Source organism: Staurois parvus, unplaced genomic scaffold (assembly GCF_062004578.1).
Source record: "Staurois parvus isolate SC_StPar_1 unplaced genomic scaffold, SC_StPar_1.0 ptg000827l, whole genome shotgun sequence".
NCBI lineage: Eukaryota > Metazoa > Chordata > Amphibia > Anura > Ranidae > Staurois > Staurois parvus.
Window position 1 is genome coordinate 266790 of NW_028318623.1, and position 18013 is coordinate 284802.

Here is an 18013-nt window from a genome sequence, read left to right on the forward strand (position 1 = left end):
GGAACTGAATTGACTGACAGTGGCAATTATAAGTTCAACTTAAATAATACATTCACTTGAATCCAACTTATTCAACGAATTCGAAAAATTTAATTAATTACTCCGTCAGTCCGAGCGATTATTGCATCATGTGATGTCATCCAAATGCAATGAATGCAATTGTTAATTTTGTCATAACTTTTTTCAGATTCATTGATATTCGTTACTGTCTGAATCTCCATAAATTCAATTTTCTTCCGAAAAATGAATCAAAACAAAAATGCACGTCTACTGTTGGGATACATGCAGAGCTTAAAATGTTTGTAAACAGGGGCGGACTGACCATTTGGAAACCCGGGCACTGCTCGAGGGCCCGGAGTCAGTAGGGGGCCCCATGAGATGCCCCTGGTACCTTTTTCATAGGCTTTTTTGAGTTTGGGCAAGGACACAGGGGCTTCATGATCCCCTATTGCCCGGGGGCCTCATGAGTTGTCAGTCCGCCCCTGGTTATAAACCCTCACTTATAGCCAGTGAACATTCGTTACTATGTCCAAAAATTTTTATACATTTGAATCTCCGAAAATCTAAATTTCGTCCAAAAATTATCCTCCCCCTCCAAAAAAATACAGAAATTCTACACCTTTTGGTTTGAAATTTTGGCTGGCGTGTAACTAGTTCTGTTCCCTATCATTCCTAATAATAAAACAGACTTATGAAGCGTGCCTAACAAGAAACATTTTATTATTCCTTCATCTTCATTAGCCATAGTTACTTTGACACAGGCACAGAATTCCAAGCTTTTCCCATGTTAACAAGCCAAAGGTGAACGGTTTCCACAGGCCAGAGTAGATACACCAAGAGCCCGGGTGAGCATAAAAGAAAAATGAATAAGTAATACACACCATTTCCAGAAGCTGATTATATTGCTGCCTGCCCTCAGATAGTCTCTATACTTTGATTTATACTTTTATGTAGAAGCGGTCTTACAATCCCAAGCTCCTAAAGAGCAGAAAAAACAGGCTTCCAAGAAATAGAGAGGCCCATTGCAATGCTAAAACTAAGTAGGTTTTGCCATTCTTTAATGAAAGAGGATTACCCCTTGAGGTTTATACTTCTGCCAATAAAATAAAACATGGAATATACAAAGATCTTAACTCTCCTTAAAGCAAGGTCAACTTAATTTGTACAGAATACAATATGGAAATAACTGAAAAAGCATGCTAATGCCCTTATATTATGCTCTACACTGCCAGAGGGCATCCACAGAGGTCCCTATCTTTACAATACACCTTTTTTTATTATACACTATGACAGTATAAAAGTATACATTTTAAAAAAAACTTTCAACCTATAATCCAGGGCAACATTGCAATGCTATATAGGCACATAACTGGATTAAAGCTTGGCTCCCCTAAAAAAAGATTTCATAGCAATTAGTGGTAAGTGCAAAGTTTGAGCTCCTGCTGGGTATTTGCTGCTGTACAATGCCCTAGTGGGAAGACCTCTTGACACCACTATTATGGCTGTGATCGTTTGATCGATTACATGACAACTAAGCCACCTGTGCCATAAATACTCATATCATGAATCTTCTAATGCAACCATCCTCAAACAGGGTTCTGTCAGACCTTAGGGTTCTTTCAGAGGTTGCTAGGGGTTCCTTGAGTTGTGGCTGATTGACCTCCCATTTTATGGTGGCCTCATAGTTTTGGGGCCAACACCACTCGGTGAAACCAGCTGCAGTAAGCCAACAATCTTTTAGGCTGTCTATAAGGGTGACATTCTAACGACCACTGTAAATTGACATTCTTTCCATTGTCCACCAACGCAAGGGGTGTTTTTCTCAATGACCCTCAATGAATTGATTTAGCAGGAGTTCCCAAGACCTACAAATTATTTCAAGGGTTCCTCTAAGGTAAAAAGGTTGAGAAAGGCTACATTAGTGGATCCTGTATAGAAACAAAGGCCGATGTCAAAAGACACTCATCTGAAAAAGAGGAACACTTAAACTGTCAAAGTCATGTTAGTGGTTGCAGAAGATTCCCAAGACACAAACCCAAACAGTAAAAACCAAGCTAGGATCAAATAATGCCACACCACAGTTCTAGGGGAAGTTACTCTTTGAAGACTGGCACCTTATATACATAGAAAATGCAACAAAAGTGCAAAAGGAATTTGAAATATTATCAACGAACAGTTCAGCGTAAGCTCAAGTTCTCATAACACATTGCTTTCTCGATCGGGTTAGAGGAGTCAATATTGTCCACACTACTGCAGATCCAACACTTTCGTTAAACCTTTACCAAGAGTATCCTCTGACCAAGATATAGATTAAAAGAAGTACAAATGTCTAACGGCGGGTTAGAAAAATGTGAATAAATGGAGTTTTCATCAGGTAAGAACATTATAATACTGAATGGCTATAGTGCGTGAAAAAAAAAGAGAAGATTTTATGTAGAAGCCATCATATGGCAATTGATAGGTGATCACTAGTTCGATTCCCAAGACAGATTGGCAAGATGATGTTTTGGGCACACTTGATAATACTGCAAGCTGACAGCAAGTGTATTACACTTGACAAAACCTTGTATCCTTTGTACAGTTGACCCTTGACATGGGGCTGTGGTAAGTAAATTCTGAATTCCAGAAAGCATAGCAGGTCAAATTTTACTCCATTGATTGACATTCTATAATCCAATGTAGCCTTGTTTGGCAGCTTTTCCATGTGTTTCGGGATAGGGTTGCATGTTTCTTGATTCTATTTTGCCATTGTTTGCTTGGGTTTGGTTGGGGTGAGCTCAGAGAGAAGGTGGTACTGAAACCACGAAACACCCTGTCCTGCCTCTTTTGGCAGCTTCAGATTCAGCATCTTTTAGACAATGAGGATATTACCATTGATAATGACTTAGTTTGGTTGGCATTCATATGCAAAAGATAAAAGCCAAAAGAACATTTCATAAACCTCGATAAATAGCCTGTGTCCTCTGATCAACACCAAATGTAGAAAGTTCACGTTTGACTGGAGAGCACATTTTATTGCTGTCAATGCTCATGTTGTTGTTTCCGTATCTCAGATTGAAAGCATTGTGCTATGTCTAGCAAACCTCGTGAGGCATGTGCTTGGCAGAGCTATGCATATCATTCTAGGATGTCTTCAGATTGCAATGGTTCCATCTGGTCAAACTTCAATAAATGGCTTTGTTGCTTAAAAAAAAAAAAAAGTCTCTTCTTATTCTTCATCTATGAGCAGAATTTAAAGGCTTTGTATAGATATGGAAGCTGCCTTACAAAAGCTGCTATGATATAGTCAGCAATATAGGTCTCCTTATACAGGAGATACTTTCATGTAATGGTTCAGTCAGCAGGTAAGATGAACAGAAACGGACGCGGGTTCCTATACAGAGAAGTGCAGCCGAGAACAGCCTTGCATGGCCCGAGAAGCATGAAGAAACAGTCTTTGATCCAGCTGAACAGAGATGTGGAACATCAGCCTCTGGATCATCTTAAGATCTTGCAAACATCTGGGATTACTCATAATACTTTTCTGCCTTGAGGACTTGGCAGTACATCAGCATGGAGAAGATCAGGCCGAACACCTAACAAAGGAAAGAACAACAAAAAGATTAACTTCCAGTCTGTGATTCTAAGTACGCAGTACAGCAAAAAGTATAAAAACTTGCACAAAGGGAAAACTCAAAAGAGTTACACGTACAACAGCGATTGTACATTAAAAAGTACTAATGACATCACATAGCTCCAGCATTACTATGCTGTATAGGTCCAACAGTTGGTATATAAGTTCAAAGTGAGGGACCACGCTCATAAAAGCTGCCTTGACAAGCCTCTGTGCTTTCACATGTAATCAGGGAAGTGCCTAAAGCCGGCCATAGAAGGTTCGAATCTTGGCCGGTTCAGTAGGGGGGCATGCTGATTGTACCTCAAATCGTTCGTTGTATGACTTGGGTACAACCAACCTGTCAGATTTTTCATGCGGCTATTGCCAGCGGCTATAGCCATTAGCAATGTTCTCCTTGCAGGGACGGCTACCCCCGCCCCCCTCCCCACAAGGAGAACACACTAGCCCCACTGGAGGGTCAATGTCACACCATCAGTGCTGATTAGGGAATCAAGCGATTTTCTTTCCTTCAAACTGTGGTTGCTATTAGAATTTGGCTCAAGATTCCGAGTGTAAGGGGAATAGATATTTATGTACAATGGTGTCCTTATCTTTTAAATATTAATAAAACAGCTTAATACACAGTTGAAATGCATGTATACAAACTTGTTTACCTGCTAAATTTTTCATAATTTGTCAATAAGTCTCGTGATCTAGACAAGGGGTCTCCAGACTTTCTAAACAAAGGGCCAGTTGACTGGCTTTCAATTTTTTGGGGGTCAGAGTGGCCATTGGGAGTAGAAAATGCCCCAGTGTCAGTGGAAGTAAGAAAATTACATAGTGCCCATAGTCAGTAGAAGGAGGAATAGTGCCCCATCATTGGTATCAGTGGGAGGAATAGTGCCCCATCATTGGTATCAGTGGGAGGAATAGTGCCCCATCATTGGCATTAGTGGGAGGAATAGTGCCCCATCATTGGTATCAGTGGGATGAATAGTGCCCCATCATTGGCATTAGTGGGAGGAATAGTGCCCCATCATTGGCATTAGTGGGAGGAATAGTGCCCCATCATTGGCATTAGTGGGAGGAATAGTGCCCCATCATTGGTATCAGTGGGAGGAATAGTGCCCCATCATTGGCATTAGTGGGAGGAATAGTGCCCCATCATTGGCATTAGTGGGAGGAATAGTGCCCCATCATTGGTATTAGTGGGAGGAATAGTGCCCCGTCATTGGTGTCAGTGGGAGGAATAGTGCCCCATCATTGGTATCAGTGGGAGGAATAGTGCCCCATCGTTGGCATTAGTGGGAGGAATAGTGCTCCATCATTGGCATTAGTGGGAGGAATAGTGCCCCATCATTGGTATCAGTAGGAGGAATAGTGCCCCATCATTGGCATTAGTGGGAGGAATAGTGCCCCCATCATTGGTATCAGTGGGAGGAATAGTGCCCCATCATTGGTATCAGTGGGAGGAATAGTGCCCCATCATTGGCATTAGTGGGAGGAATAGTGCCCCATCATTGGTATCAGTGGGAGGAATAGTGCCCCATCATTGGCATTAGTGGGAGGAATAGTGCCCCATCATTGGTATTAGTGGGAGGAATAGTGCCCCATCATTGGTATCAGTGGGAGGAATAGTTCCCCATCATTGGTATCAGTGGGAGGAATAGTGCCCCATCATTGGCATTAGTGGGAGGAATAGTGCCCCATCATTGGTATCAGTGGGAGGAATAGTGCCCCATAATTGGCATTAGTGGGAGGAATAGTGCCCCATCATTGGTATCAGTGGGAGGAATAGTGCCCCATCATTGGCATTAGTGGGAGGAATAGTGCCCCATCATTGGTATCAGTGGGAGGAAAAGTGCCCCATCATTGGCATTAGTGGGAGGAATAGTGCCCCATCATTGGTATCAGTAGGAGGAATAGTGCGCCATCATTGGCATTAGTGGGAGGAATAGTGCCCCATCATTGGTATCAGTGGAGGAAAAGTGCCCCATCATTGGCATTAGTGGGAGGAATAGTGCCCCCAACATCGGTATCAATTAGAGGAATAGTGCCTAATTTTTTACATCGGTGGGAGGAAATATGCCCCATTGCTTGTTTCAGTGGGAGGAATAGTGCCTCATCATTGGTGTCATTGGAAGGAAAATTGCCACGTTGTTGGTGTCAGTGAAAGGAACAGTTCCGCACTGTTGTATTCAGTGGAATGAATGGTTCCTCCTTGTTGGTGTCAGTTGAAGGAATAGTGTCCCAAGGACCAGAGAAAGGCAAGCAAAGGGCCACATTCAGCCCACGGGCCACAGTTAGGAGACCACTCATCTAGACCATATAGCTAGGTCCTGCACACTGACACCTCTCTTCAGGCTATACAGCAGATACACCTTATAGCTTGGTCTACGACTAACCTTGGCCTTTGACTGGACATTGAAGGAGGAGCAGAACACCAATGAGATTAGCACTTTGCTCTCTCTTTTTCTTAGGAAGTATTCATTGATACATACACACCACTACCCAATGCATTTGTCCTATTGGCTTTTAATGCTGCCCCTCCCATTCCTGCTATCTAGAGGATTACAGAAAGCTGATTATCCAGAATTAGGTATTTTTACCAGCTGTATGTCACCATATATGATTTTCTTTTGTCATTTGTAACCAAATTAAACAAAGGATTGGTTTATTTGCCTGAACACCCCTTGCCTGGCTGCCATGCTAATCCAACACTTCAATAAAAGTTGGACAATCAAAAGACTGGGCTTCAATATCTCCTCAGTTTCTGCATGCTTGCTCAATATCAGTGAGTTTTAGAAGGAACCTAGCAATGGCAGCCTCCTTATTTTTCCCATGACAGATTTCCTTTAACTTGCATTATTACAGACCAGTAAGTAAATTGATGGGCTTGTGAGTGTCAGGAAATATCCGAGTGGCTATAATATAAGCTGAATTATGCACAGTCTGCCAAGGAGCAGCAGATCTGAATGGAAAGATGCAACCCATGTTTTGTCAGTCCATCTGTATTTACGTGAAATATGTCAGATTAAGCAAATTGTCCATGTTGTCACCTGGATTTAACTCTGTACTTTCAGAATGCTTCATTTCACTTCACATTGCAATCTTTATAGAAGAACTCACCTGTACAACAAGAATGCAAATGCCAAAGATCCCCACCGAGGAAATATTACTCTCAACCCACTTCTTCACTTTCTGGTAGCATGGCTGGGAAAAAAAAAATACAGAAAAGCAGATATCAAGGTCAATAAGAAAAGAATTCTAGTTTTTCAACTTCTTCATACAATTATTTTGATGATCAGGCAAATATTAAATGTTTTAACATCAAAGCAGAGACTCCTAATGAATGGTTGGCTGGGTTGGAATTTGTAGTAACAGTGAAGTGGCGAGCGGGCGACTAGATATGATTATTGCACCACATCCCTTAAAATTGCAAATATTCAATAGAGAAGATGGGACTTTCAGGGTGCATGGACATGAATACTAAACATATTAAAAAGTTAGATAATGTTTATTTTGCATTTTTGTAAAAAACACAACAAGAAAGGAAAAAATACAGAAACATAAAGACAATTTCAGTACTAAGGGTAAAACTGAGATTCAAACTTGGTTAGGTAATTGTAGTTACTCCCTACATGTTTCGCCCTCACAGGCTTCTTCAGGGGAGATTTTTTTAAGAAATTTCAACCGCCGAGCAGGGGCGGACTGACCATTTGGAAACTCGGGCACTGCCCGAGGGCCCGGGGTCAGTAGGGGGCCCCATGAGATGCCCCTGGTACCTTTTTCATAGGCTATTTTGAGTTTGGGCAAGGACACAGGGGCCCCATGATCCCCTATTGCCCAGGGGCCCCATGAGTTGTCAGTCCGCCCCTGCCGCCGAGGCAGTCCTGGATGTGAAAGCTCACGGAGCTAGGAGAAAATGACCTTGGAATTTGCCACCAACCGCTTTTCTTTCCTCATTATGGGACAAAATCAAAATCAAAGTGCACATTAAAACAAAACCATTGGCTGTAATCATGTATCCTGCAATATCAGCCCTATCCCTGAAATATACTTCTGCATGTCCATATATATTATACAGCAGAATTTTGTGATTAGAAAGATCATTGGAAGCTTTCAGACCTTTGCAGGCAACCCTAACTGTGCCTATTGGCTAGGTTGGATAATTTCTGTTCATCAACTAATGTTACACCAAGGATCAGTTCTATTGGGAGGATGACCTTTAGCATGTGCCAATGCAGTCAGCTTACCTATACTTGCCTAGTTAGTCTGGCTGAAAAAAGACAAAAGCCCATCCAGTTAAACCATATAAAAAAAAAAAGTTATAATCCAACACCCTCAGTTGATCCAGAGGAAGGCAAAAAAATCAGCAAAGCACGATCCAATTTGCTCCTGCAGGGGAAAAAATTCCTTCCTGATCCCTCGAGAGGCAACCGGATATTCCCTGGATCAACTTTACCTATAAATGTTATATCCAGTTATATTCTGTGTATCCAAGAAAGAATCCAGGACTTTTTTAACCGCATGCCGCCCAGCCACTGTACATATACGGCGGCAGGGCGGCACTCACAGGCAAAACCATGTTTTTAAAAAGTGTGTTTTGTAAACAAATAGGGGGCGAGCGCGAGGTGCGCCGCCGCCCTATTTGTCCCGCTGATCACCGCCGCAGATGTCAGTCGCCGGGTCACAGTCGCTCCTTAGCGGCTATCTCCCGGCGATCGGCGGCAAACAGTGACAGATAGCACAGCTGCAGTAGCTGTGCTGTCTGTCACTTCCCTGTCAGCTCGAGGATGAGCTGATCGAGAAAGAACAGTTTCTCTTTCTCGATCAGCCTTGTCCCGTCCAGCACACACCCCCGCCCCCTAGTAAAACACTCCCCTCACTCCTATAACCCTTCCCTGCAAAATAAAGTTAACCCCTTCCTCCCCAGTGCCATTAGTACAGTGTCAGTTTTTTTTTTTTTTGCACTGATCACTGTATTAGTGTTTTTGGGGATGTCAGTGACCCCAAGCCAGTACCCCCCAATGTCAGAATGTCCGCCGCAGTCCCGCCATAAGTCGCTGGTCGCTGCCATAAGTCCCTGATCGCCGCCATTATTAGTATAAAAAAAACCCTAAAAATCCCAGTATCTTTCCCGCCATTTGTAAACGCTATAACTTTCACGTAAACCAATTAATTTACACGTATTGGTTTTTTTTTTTAGCAAAGACATGTCGCAGAATGCATTTTGGCAGAAATTTATGACTAATTTTGATTTTTGCATTTTTTTTTACTGGACATGTTTTATAGCAAAAAGTCCAAAATATTGTTTTTTTTTTCCTCAAAATTGTCAGACTTTTTTTTTTATAGCGCAAAAAATAAAAACCGCACAGACAATCAAATACCACCGAAAGAAAGCTCAATTTGTGGGGAAAAAAAGGATGTAAAGTTCATTTATGTACCATATTGCATGACCGCGCAATTGTCTGTTAAACTAGCGCAGTGCTGTATAGCAGAAAAATGGCGTAAATTGCAGTATCTATACCATAGTTTGTAGACGCTATAACTTCCACACAAAGCAATCAATATACACTTATTGGGATTTCTTTTACCAAAAACATGGAGCAGAATACATTTTGGCCTAAATTTATAACCAACTTTGAGTTTACTATATATTTTTTATAGCTGAAAGTAAAAAATATTGTTTTTCTTCAAAATTTTTGGCTTTTTTTTGTTTATAGCGTGAAAAATAAAAAGCGCACAGGTGATCAAATTACACCGAAAGAAAGCTCTATTTGTGTGAAAAAAAGGACATAAATTTTGTTTGGGTGCAGCATTGCATGACCGCGCAATTATCAGTTGAATTAGTGCAGTGCCGAGTAGCAAAAAGAGGCGTGGTCATTAAGGGGGGTAAATCCTCAGGAGGGCGAGGGGTTAAAGCATTAACAACAAGCTTAACAACACTCAGGAACATCTGATTGTTCTCCAACATCTGAGGCCAACCTACAATAAACCGGCATTTGGAATAGTAAGCAAATGCTATGGAGAAGGAGGGTGGGGTGGCTGCCGTACTTGCTTCTCCCAATGTTGTCTCCTTTAGTGCATTATGTTTAAATTTAACCCTAGTCTTGTGTAGGATTCAGGTGGTGATGGTCCTTATAGGTCAAAGGAGTCAGACAAAAAAGCAGATCGGATTAAAACGCCCAAGGTATCCCTTCTCTAGTCCATAGCATCCATATATACAACCCTCCACCCACAGTATGCAGGTAAAAAAAATTAAAGTAATTAAAACCAATCAATCAAATAGTAGAAATAAAAGGGCATGCATAAAAAAACAGGGAGAAAAAGTGGCAAATATATGTGGAATGGAATATCATATATTAAAGGCTATAGATGTGACAAAATAAATAAAGCAAAACATACAGAACATACAAAAAGAAATATTATTTATTATTTATTTCAGGTACTTATATAACACCATCAATTTACGCAGCGCTTTACATATATATTGTACATTCACATCAGTCCCTAACCCTCAAGGGGCGTACAATCTAAGGTCCCTCACTCACATTCATACATACACATACTAGGGACAATTTAGACAGGAGCCAATTAACCTACCTGCATGTCTTTGGGATGTGGGAGGAAACCAGGGCACCTGGAGCAAACCCACACAGGCACAGGGAGAACATGCAAACTCCATACATACACATACTAGGGCCAATTTATGCAGCACTTTACATATATATTGTACATTCACATCAGTCCCTAACCCTCAAGGGGAGTACAATCTAAGGTCCCTAACTTACATTCATACATACACATACTAGGGCCAATTTACGCAGCACTTTACATATATATTGTACATTCACATCAGTCCCTAACCCTCAAGGGGCGTACAATCTAAGGTCCTTAACTCACATTCATACATACACATACTAGGAACAATTTAGACAGGATCCAGTTCACCTACCAGCATGTCTTTGGAGTGTGGGAAGAAAGCGGAGTACCCGGAGAAAACCCACGCAGGCACAGGGAGAACATGCAAACTCCAGGCAGGTGGTGCCATGGTTGGGATTTGAACCAATGACCCTAGTACTGCCAGGTGGAAGTGCTAACCACCTAGCCACTGTGCTGCAAGAATCGGCATATGATGCTATAAAAACTCATATCCCATCATCCTGGGTATTGCCATCAATAGGTGGCATCACAAGCACATCATGAATGATAGGTGTTGACCCAATTCAAACCACAAATCTATGAGAATACCAAGGATCGATGCAAGGACATATGTATACAGTTTCCTATAAATATAAACCCTGTTTTTTTACGCCTACCCTTTTATTCCTACTATTGATGGATTGGTTTTAATTAACATAATTTTTTGTACCTGTTTGCCGTTGGTGGAGGGTTGTATATATGGATGGTATGGTCTAGGGCAGTGGTCTCCAAATTGCGGCTCCAGAGTCAGATACGGCCCTTTGCTTGCTTCTATCTGCCCTTGAGCCATTATTCCCTCTCTGTCAGCAACATTAGAGCATAGTTCCTGCCTCTGACACCTGCAATGGGGCACTATTCCTCCCACAGACACCTATGATGGGGCACTTTTCCTCCCACTGACACCAACAATGGGGCACTATTCCTCTCACTGACACCAACACTGGGGAACTATTCTTCCCACTGACACCAACAATGGGGCACTATTTCTCCCACTGAAACTAATAACGGGACACTATTCCTCCCACTGACACAAACAATGGGACACTATTCCTCCCACTGACACCAACAATGGGGCACTATTCCTCCCACTGACACCAACAATGGGGCACTATTTCTCCCACTGACACCAACAATGGGGCACTATTCCTCCCACAGTCACCAATGATAGGGAACTATTTTTCCCAGTAACACCAATGATGGGGCTTTATTCTTTCCACTGACACCAACACTGGGGCATTATTCTTCCCACTGACAAACAATGGGACACTATTCCTCCCACTGACACCAACACTGGGGAACTATTCTTCCCACTGACACCAACAATGGGGCACTATTTTTCCCACTGAAACTAATAATGGGACACTATTCCTCCCACTGACACAAACAATGGGACACTATTCCTCCCACTGACACCAAAAATGGGGCACTATTTCTCCCACTGACACCAACAATGGGGCACTATTTCTCCCACTGACACCAACAATGGGGCACTATTTCTCCCACTGACACCAACAATGGGGCACTATTCCTCAACCTTAATACCAAAAAGGGGACACTACTCCCACTGACACCAAGACATTTTCTATGCCCTCCTAAAGTTTGAAGGACAGTAAACTGGCCCTTTGTTTAGGAAGTTTGGAAACCCCTGGCCTAGGAGGCTGTGGGCCAAAGCACGTACGCCTTTGTACCTTGTATTCATCCTGTAGCGAACAAAGATTTGAGACCAGGGGCGGACTGACAACTCATGGGGCCCCCGGGCAATAGGGGATCATGGGGCCCCTGTGTCCTTGCCCAAACTCAAAAAAGCCTATGAAAAAGGTACCAGGGGCATCTCATGGGACCCCCTACTGACCCCGGGCGCTTAGGCAGTGCCTGAGTTTCCAAATGGTCAGTCCACCCCTGTTTGAGACAGAATTGCCGGCTGTCTATTTCTGCTATCACTCTTAGGTGGACTGATCCTTCAAGGGCTACCATATAGAAAGGCAAGAACAACTGCTGGCAACAGACTGTCTGTGCTTGTCTGGATCACTGCCTTGCTAGAAGCTGTGGCCACTCTACTGATATGGCAGTAATTAAATGGAGAGTACCTGTGAACAGTACCTTGTCTTATCTGTAGGAAAAAGGCAATCAGTTCTGAGCTTTTCAGACACATTGCAGAGTCTCCGAGAACGATAATATGGATTTTTGTTTTTTTTGCAGCTGTCGTCTATCACTTGAGAGCTACCAGCAAAAAATTGCTCTTCCACTGAATGTATTTCTTACTACATTTCAAATCAGTTGAAAAGATAACAGAAAAAAGTCTAAACATAATTTAAGCCTAGAGGTAATTACAATTATTAGGGCTGATAAGTCAGCTTTAATGGTAGTTCAATTAATGCGGATAACTGTTGGCATATGAGTGCAAATGATAGATTACAGTCTAGTAATTGCATGGCCAACTAGAAAAGCTCTTTTATCAGCAAACTAGGACAGTTTATGAAAGTGTCTATCGACAACATCTGATGTGCTTTGATATGCATATGCTCAGGGGAATTGAGGAAAGAGATGCGAGAAGATGGCACTCTAACGTTTAGAACGCTAAAGTACGTGAAATAATTCAAAAAGTTACACATAAGCCTCATTAGACCTTCTTTATCCTAATAAGTTTAGTCCAGTGGTCTCCAAACTGTGGCCCATGGGCTGGATGTGGCACTTTGCTTGCCTTTATCTGGCCCTTGGGGCACCCTTCCATGCACTGACACCAATAATGGGGGACCATTCCTCCCACAGATACCAAAGATGGAGCACCATTGCCCCCATGAGCACCAACGATGGAGCACTATTTGACCAAGAGACACTAGTGTTAGGGCACTATTCCTCCCTTGAAAGCCAACAATGGGGCATTATTCCTCCCACTAAAAGCAAGGATGGGGCATTATTCTTCCCGCTAAAACCAAAGATGGGGCATTGTTTACTTCAACTGAGGCTTTCTTTTACTCCCACTGGGCACAGTCTGGCCCCCCAAAGCCTAAAAGACAGTAAACTGGCCCTTTGTCTAAAAAGTTTGGAGACCCCTGGTTTAGTCTATACCAGGGGCGTACTGACAACTCATGGGGCCCCTGTGTCCTCGCCCACACTCAAACCACACCCAAAAAAGCCTATGAAAGGTACCAGGGGCATCTCATGGGACCCCCTACTGGCCCAGGGCCCTCGGGCAGTGCCTAAGTGCCCGAATAGTCAGTCCACCCCTGGTCTATACCAGGGTTTCCCAACCAGGGTTCCTATGGTTCCTCCAGAGGTTGCTAGGGGTTCCTTGAGGAATAAGATTTCTGCATTATTCCTCCCACTAAAACCAACAATGGGGCATTATTCCTCCCACTAAAAGTAAGGATGGGGCATTATTCCTCCCGCTAAAACCAAGGATGGGGCATTATTCCTCCCGCTAAAACCAAGGATGGGGCATTGTTTACTTCAACTGATGCTTGGGCTTATTTTACTCCCGCTGAGCACAGTCCGGCCCCCCAAAGCCTAAAGGACAGTAAACTGCCCCTTTGTCTAAAAAGTTTGGAGACCCCTGATTTAGTCTATACCAGGGTTTTCCAATCAGGGTTCCTACAGTTCCTCTAGCGGTTGCTAGGTGTTCCTTGGGAATTAAGATTTCTGCATTATTTCTTCCACTAAAACCAACAATGGGGCAATATTCTTCACACTAAAAGCAAGGATGGGGCATTATTCCTCCCGCTAAAACCAAGGATGGGGCATTGTTTACTTCAACTGATGCTTGGGCTTATTTTACTCTCACTGGGCACAGTCCAGCCCCCCAAAGCCTAAAGGACAGTAAACTGGACCTTTGTTTATAAAGTTTGGAGACCCCTGGTTTAGTCTATACCAGAGTTTTCTAACCAGGGTTCCTACGGTTCCTGCAGAGGTTGCTAGGGGTTCCTTGGGGAATAAGATTTCTGCATTACTCCTCCCACTAAAACCAACAATGGGGCATTATTCTTCCCACTAAAAGCAAGGATGGGGCATTATTCCTCCCACTAAAACCAACAATTGGGCATTATTCCTCCAGCTAAACCCAAGGATGGGGCATTATTCCTCCAGCTGAACCCACGGATGGGGTATTATTCCTCCAGCTAAACCCAAGGATGGGGCATTATTCCTCCAGCTAAACCCAAGGATGGGGCATTATTCCTCCAGCTAAAACTAAGGATAGAGCCTTGTTTACTTCAACTGATGCTGGGGCTTTTTTTTACTCCCACTGGGCACAGTCCGGCCCCCCAAAGCCTAAAGTACAGTAAACTGGCCCTTTGTTTAAAAAGTTTGGAGACCTCTGGTTTAGTCTATACCAGGGTTTTCTAACCAGGGTTCCTACGGTTCCTCCAGAGGTTGCTAGGGGTTCCTTGGGGAATAAGATTTCTGCATTATTCCTCCCACTAAAACCAACAATGGGGCATTATTCTTCCCACTAAAACCAACAATGGGGCATTATTCCTCCAGCTAAACCCAAGGATGGGTCATTATTCCTCCAGCTAAAACTAAGGATTGAGCCTTGTTTACTTCAAATGATGTTGGGGCTTTTTTTTACTCCCACTGGGCACAGTTCGGCCCCCCAAAGCCTAAAGGTCAGTGAACTGGCCCTTTGTTTAAAACGTTTGGAGACCCTTGGTTTAGTCTATACCAGGGTTTTCCAACCAGGGTTCCTACGGTTCCTCCAGAGGTTGCTAGGGGTTCCTTGGGGAATAAGATTTCTGCTTCTCAGATGAGTAAGCACTGACTGACACCAATGGTCTTTTTAGCTATCTGTAAGGGGGAATTCTTCCCAATAACCACAATAAGGTTGCTAGGGGTTCCTTGAGCAATAAGAGATTTCTGCTTCTAGTGCCCGAATAGTCAGTCCACCCCTGGTCTATACCAGAGTTTCCCAACCAGGGTTCCTATGGTTCCTCCAGAGGTTGCTAGGGGTTCCTTGAAGAATAAAACCAAGGATGGGGCATTGTTTGCTTCAACTGATGCTTGGACTTTTTTTTACTCCCGCTGAGCACAGTCCGGCCCCCCAAAGCCTAAAGGACAGTAAACTGCCCCTTTGTCTAAAAAGTTTGGAGACCCCTGATTTAGTCTATACCAGGGTTTTCCAATCAGGGTTCCTACAGTTCCTCTAGCGGTTGCTAGGTGTTCCTTGGGAAATAAGATTTCTGCATTATTTCTTCCACTAAAACCAACAATGGGGCAATATTCTTCACACTAAAAGCAAGGATGGGGCATTATTCCTCCCGCTAAAACCAAGGATGGGGCATTGTTTACTTCAACTGATGCTTGGGCTTATTTTACTCTCACTGGGCACAGTCCAGCCCCCCAAAGCCTAAAGGACAGTAAACTGGACCTTTGTTTATAAAGTTTGGAGACCCCTGGTTTAGTCTATACCAGAGTTTTCTAACCAGGGTTCCTACGGTTCCTGCAGAGGTTGCTAGGGGTTCCTTGGGGAATAAGATTTCTGCATTACTCCTCCCACTAAAACCAACAATGGGGCATTATTCTTCCCACTAAAAGCAAGGATGGGGCATTATTCCTCCCACTAAAACCAACAATTGGGCATTATTCCTCCAGCTAAACCCAAGGATGGGGCATTATTCCTCCAGCTGAACCCAAGGATGGGGCATTATTCCTCCAGCTAAACCCAAGGATGGGGCATTATTCCTCCAGCTAAACCCAAGGATGGGGCATTATTCCTCCAGCTAAAACTAAGGATAGAGCCTTGTTTACTTCAACTGATGCTGGGGCTTTTTTTTACTCCCACTGGGCACAGTCCGGCCCCCCAAAGCCTAAAGTACAGTAAACTGGCCCTTTGTTTAAAAAGTTTGGAGACCTCTGGTTTAGTCTATACCAGGGTTTTCTAACCAGGGTTCCTACGGTTCCTCCAGAGGTTGCTAGGGGTTCCTTGGGGAATAAGATTTCTGCATTATTCCTCCCACTAAAACCAACAATGGGGCATTATTCTTCCCACTAAAACCAACAATGGGGCATTATTCCTCCAGCTAAACCCAAGGATGGGTCATTATTCCTCCAGCTAAAACTAAGGATTGAGCCTTGTTTACTTCAAATGATGTTGGGGCTTTTTTTTACTCCCACTGGGCACAGTTCGGCCCCCCAAAGCCTAAAGGTCAGTGAACTGGCCCTTTGTTTAAAAAGTTTGGAGACCCCTGGTTTAGTCTATACCAGGGTTTTCCAACCAGGGTTCCTACGGTTCCTCCAGAGGTTGCTAGGGGTTCCTTGGGGAATAAGATTTCTGCTTCTCAGATGAGTAAGCACTGACTGACACCAATGGTCTTTTTAGCTATCTGTAAGGGGGAATTCTTCCCAATGACCACAATAAGGTTGCTAGGGGTTCCTTGAGCAATAAGAGATTTCTGCTTCTAGTGCCCGAATAGTCAGTCCACCCCTGGTCTATACCAGGGTTTCCCAACCAGGGTTCCTATGGTTCCTCCAGAGGTTGCTAGGGGTTCCTTGAGGAATAAAACCAAGGATGGGGCATTGTTTACTTCAACTGATGCTTGGACTTTTTTTACTCCCGCTGAGTACAGTCCGGCCCCCCAAAGCCTAAAGGACAGTAAACTGCCCCTTTGTCTAAAAAGTTTGGAGACCCCTGATTTAGTCTATACCAGGGTTTTCCAATCAGGGTTCCTACAGTTCCTCTAGCGGTTGCTAGGTGTTCCTTGGGAAATAAGATTTCTGCATTATTTCTTCCACTAAAACCAACAATGGGGCAATATTCTTCACACTAAAAGCAAGGATGGGGCATTATTCCTCCCGCTAAAACCAAGGATGGGGCATTGTTTACTTCAACTGATGCTTGGGCTTATTTTACTCTCACTGGGCACAGTCCAGCCCCCCAAAGCCTAAAGGACAGTAAACTGGACCTTTGTTTATAAAGTTTGGAGACCCCTGGTTTAGTCTATACCAGAGTTTTCTAACCAGGGTTCCTACGGTTCCTGCAGAGGTTGCTAGGGGTTCCTTGGGGAATAAGATTTCTGCATTACTCCTCCCACTAAAACCAACAATGGGGCATTATTCTTCCCACTAAAAGCAAGGATGGGGCATTATTCCTCCCACTAAAACCAACAATTGGGCATTATTCCTCCAGCTAAACCCAAGGATGGGGCATTATTCCTCCAGCTGAACCCAAGGATGGGGCATTATTCCTCCAGCTAAACCCAAGGATGGGGCATTATTCCTCCAGCTAAACCCAAGGATGGGGCATTATTCCTCCAGCTAAAACTAAGGATAGAGCCTTGTTTACTTCAACTGATGCTGGGGCTTTTTTTTACTCCCACTGGGCATAGTCCGGCCCCCCAAAGCCTAAAGTACAGTAAACTGGCCCTTTGTTTAAAAAGTTTGGAGACCTCTGGTTTAGTCTATACCAGGGTTTTCTAACCAGGGTTCCTACGGTTCCTCCAGAGGTTGCTAGGGGTTCCTTGGGGAATAAGATTTCTGCATTATTCCTCCCACTAAAACCAACAATGGGGCATTATTCTTCCCACTAAAACCAACAATGGGGCATTATTCCTCCAGCTAAACCCAAGGATGGGTCATTATTCCTCCAGCTAAAACTAAGGATTGAGCCTTGTTTACTTCAAATGATGTTGGGGCTTTTTTTTACTCCCACTGGGCACAGTTCGGCCCCCCAAAGCCTAAAGGTCAGTGAACTGGCCCTTTGTTTAAAAAGTTTGGAGACCC

At 43.5% G+C, this 18013-nt stretch overlaps 1 protein-coding gene across 2 annotated transcripts in view; it reads right to left on the bottom strand.

The window, feature by feature from the left end:
• Positions 1–703: 703 nt before the first annotated feature.
• Positions 704–18013, bottom strand: part of LOC149443833 (tetraspanin-4-like) — a 122724-nt gene continuing 105414 nt past the window's right edge. For both annotated transcript variants that reach the window (XM_089655155.1, XM_089655154.1), the window contains 2 exons: positions 6725–6808; positions 704–3575 (listed from right to left, as the gene is read on the bottom strand). In XM_089655155.1, the coding sequence (XP_089511281.1) occupies positions 3507–3575; positions 6725–6808 (153 nt within the window). In that variant the 3' untranslated portion in view covers positions 704–3506. The remainder of the gene's footprint in view (positions 3576–6724; positions 6809–18013) is intronic.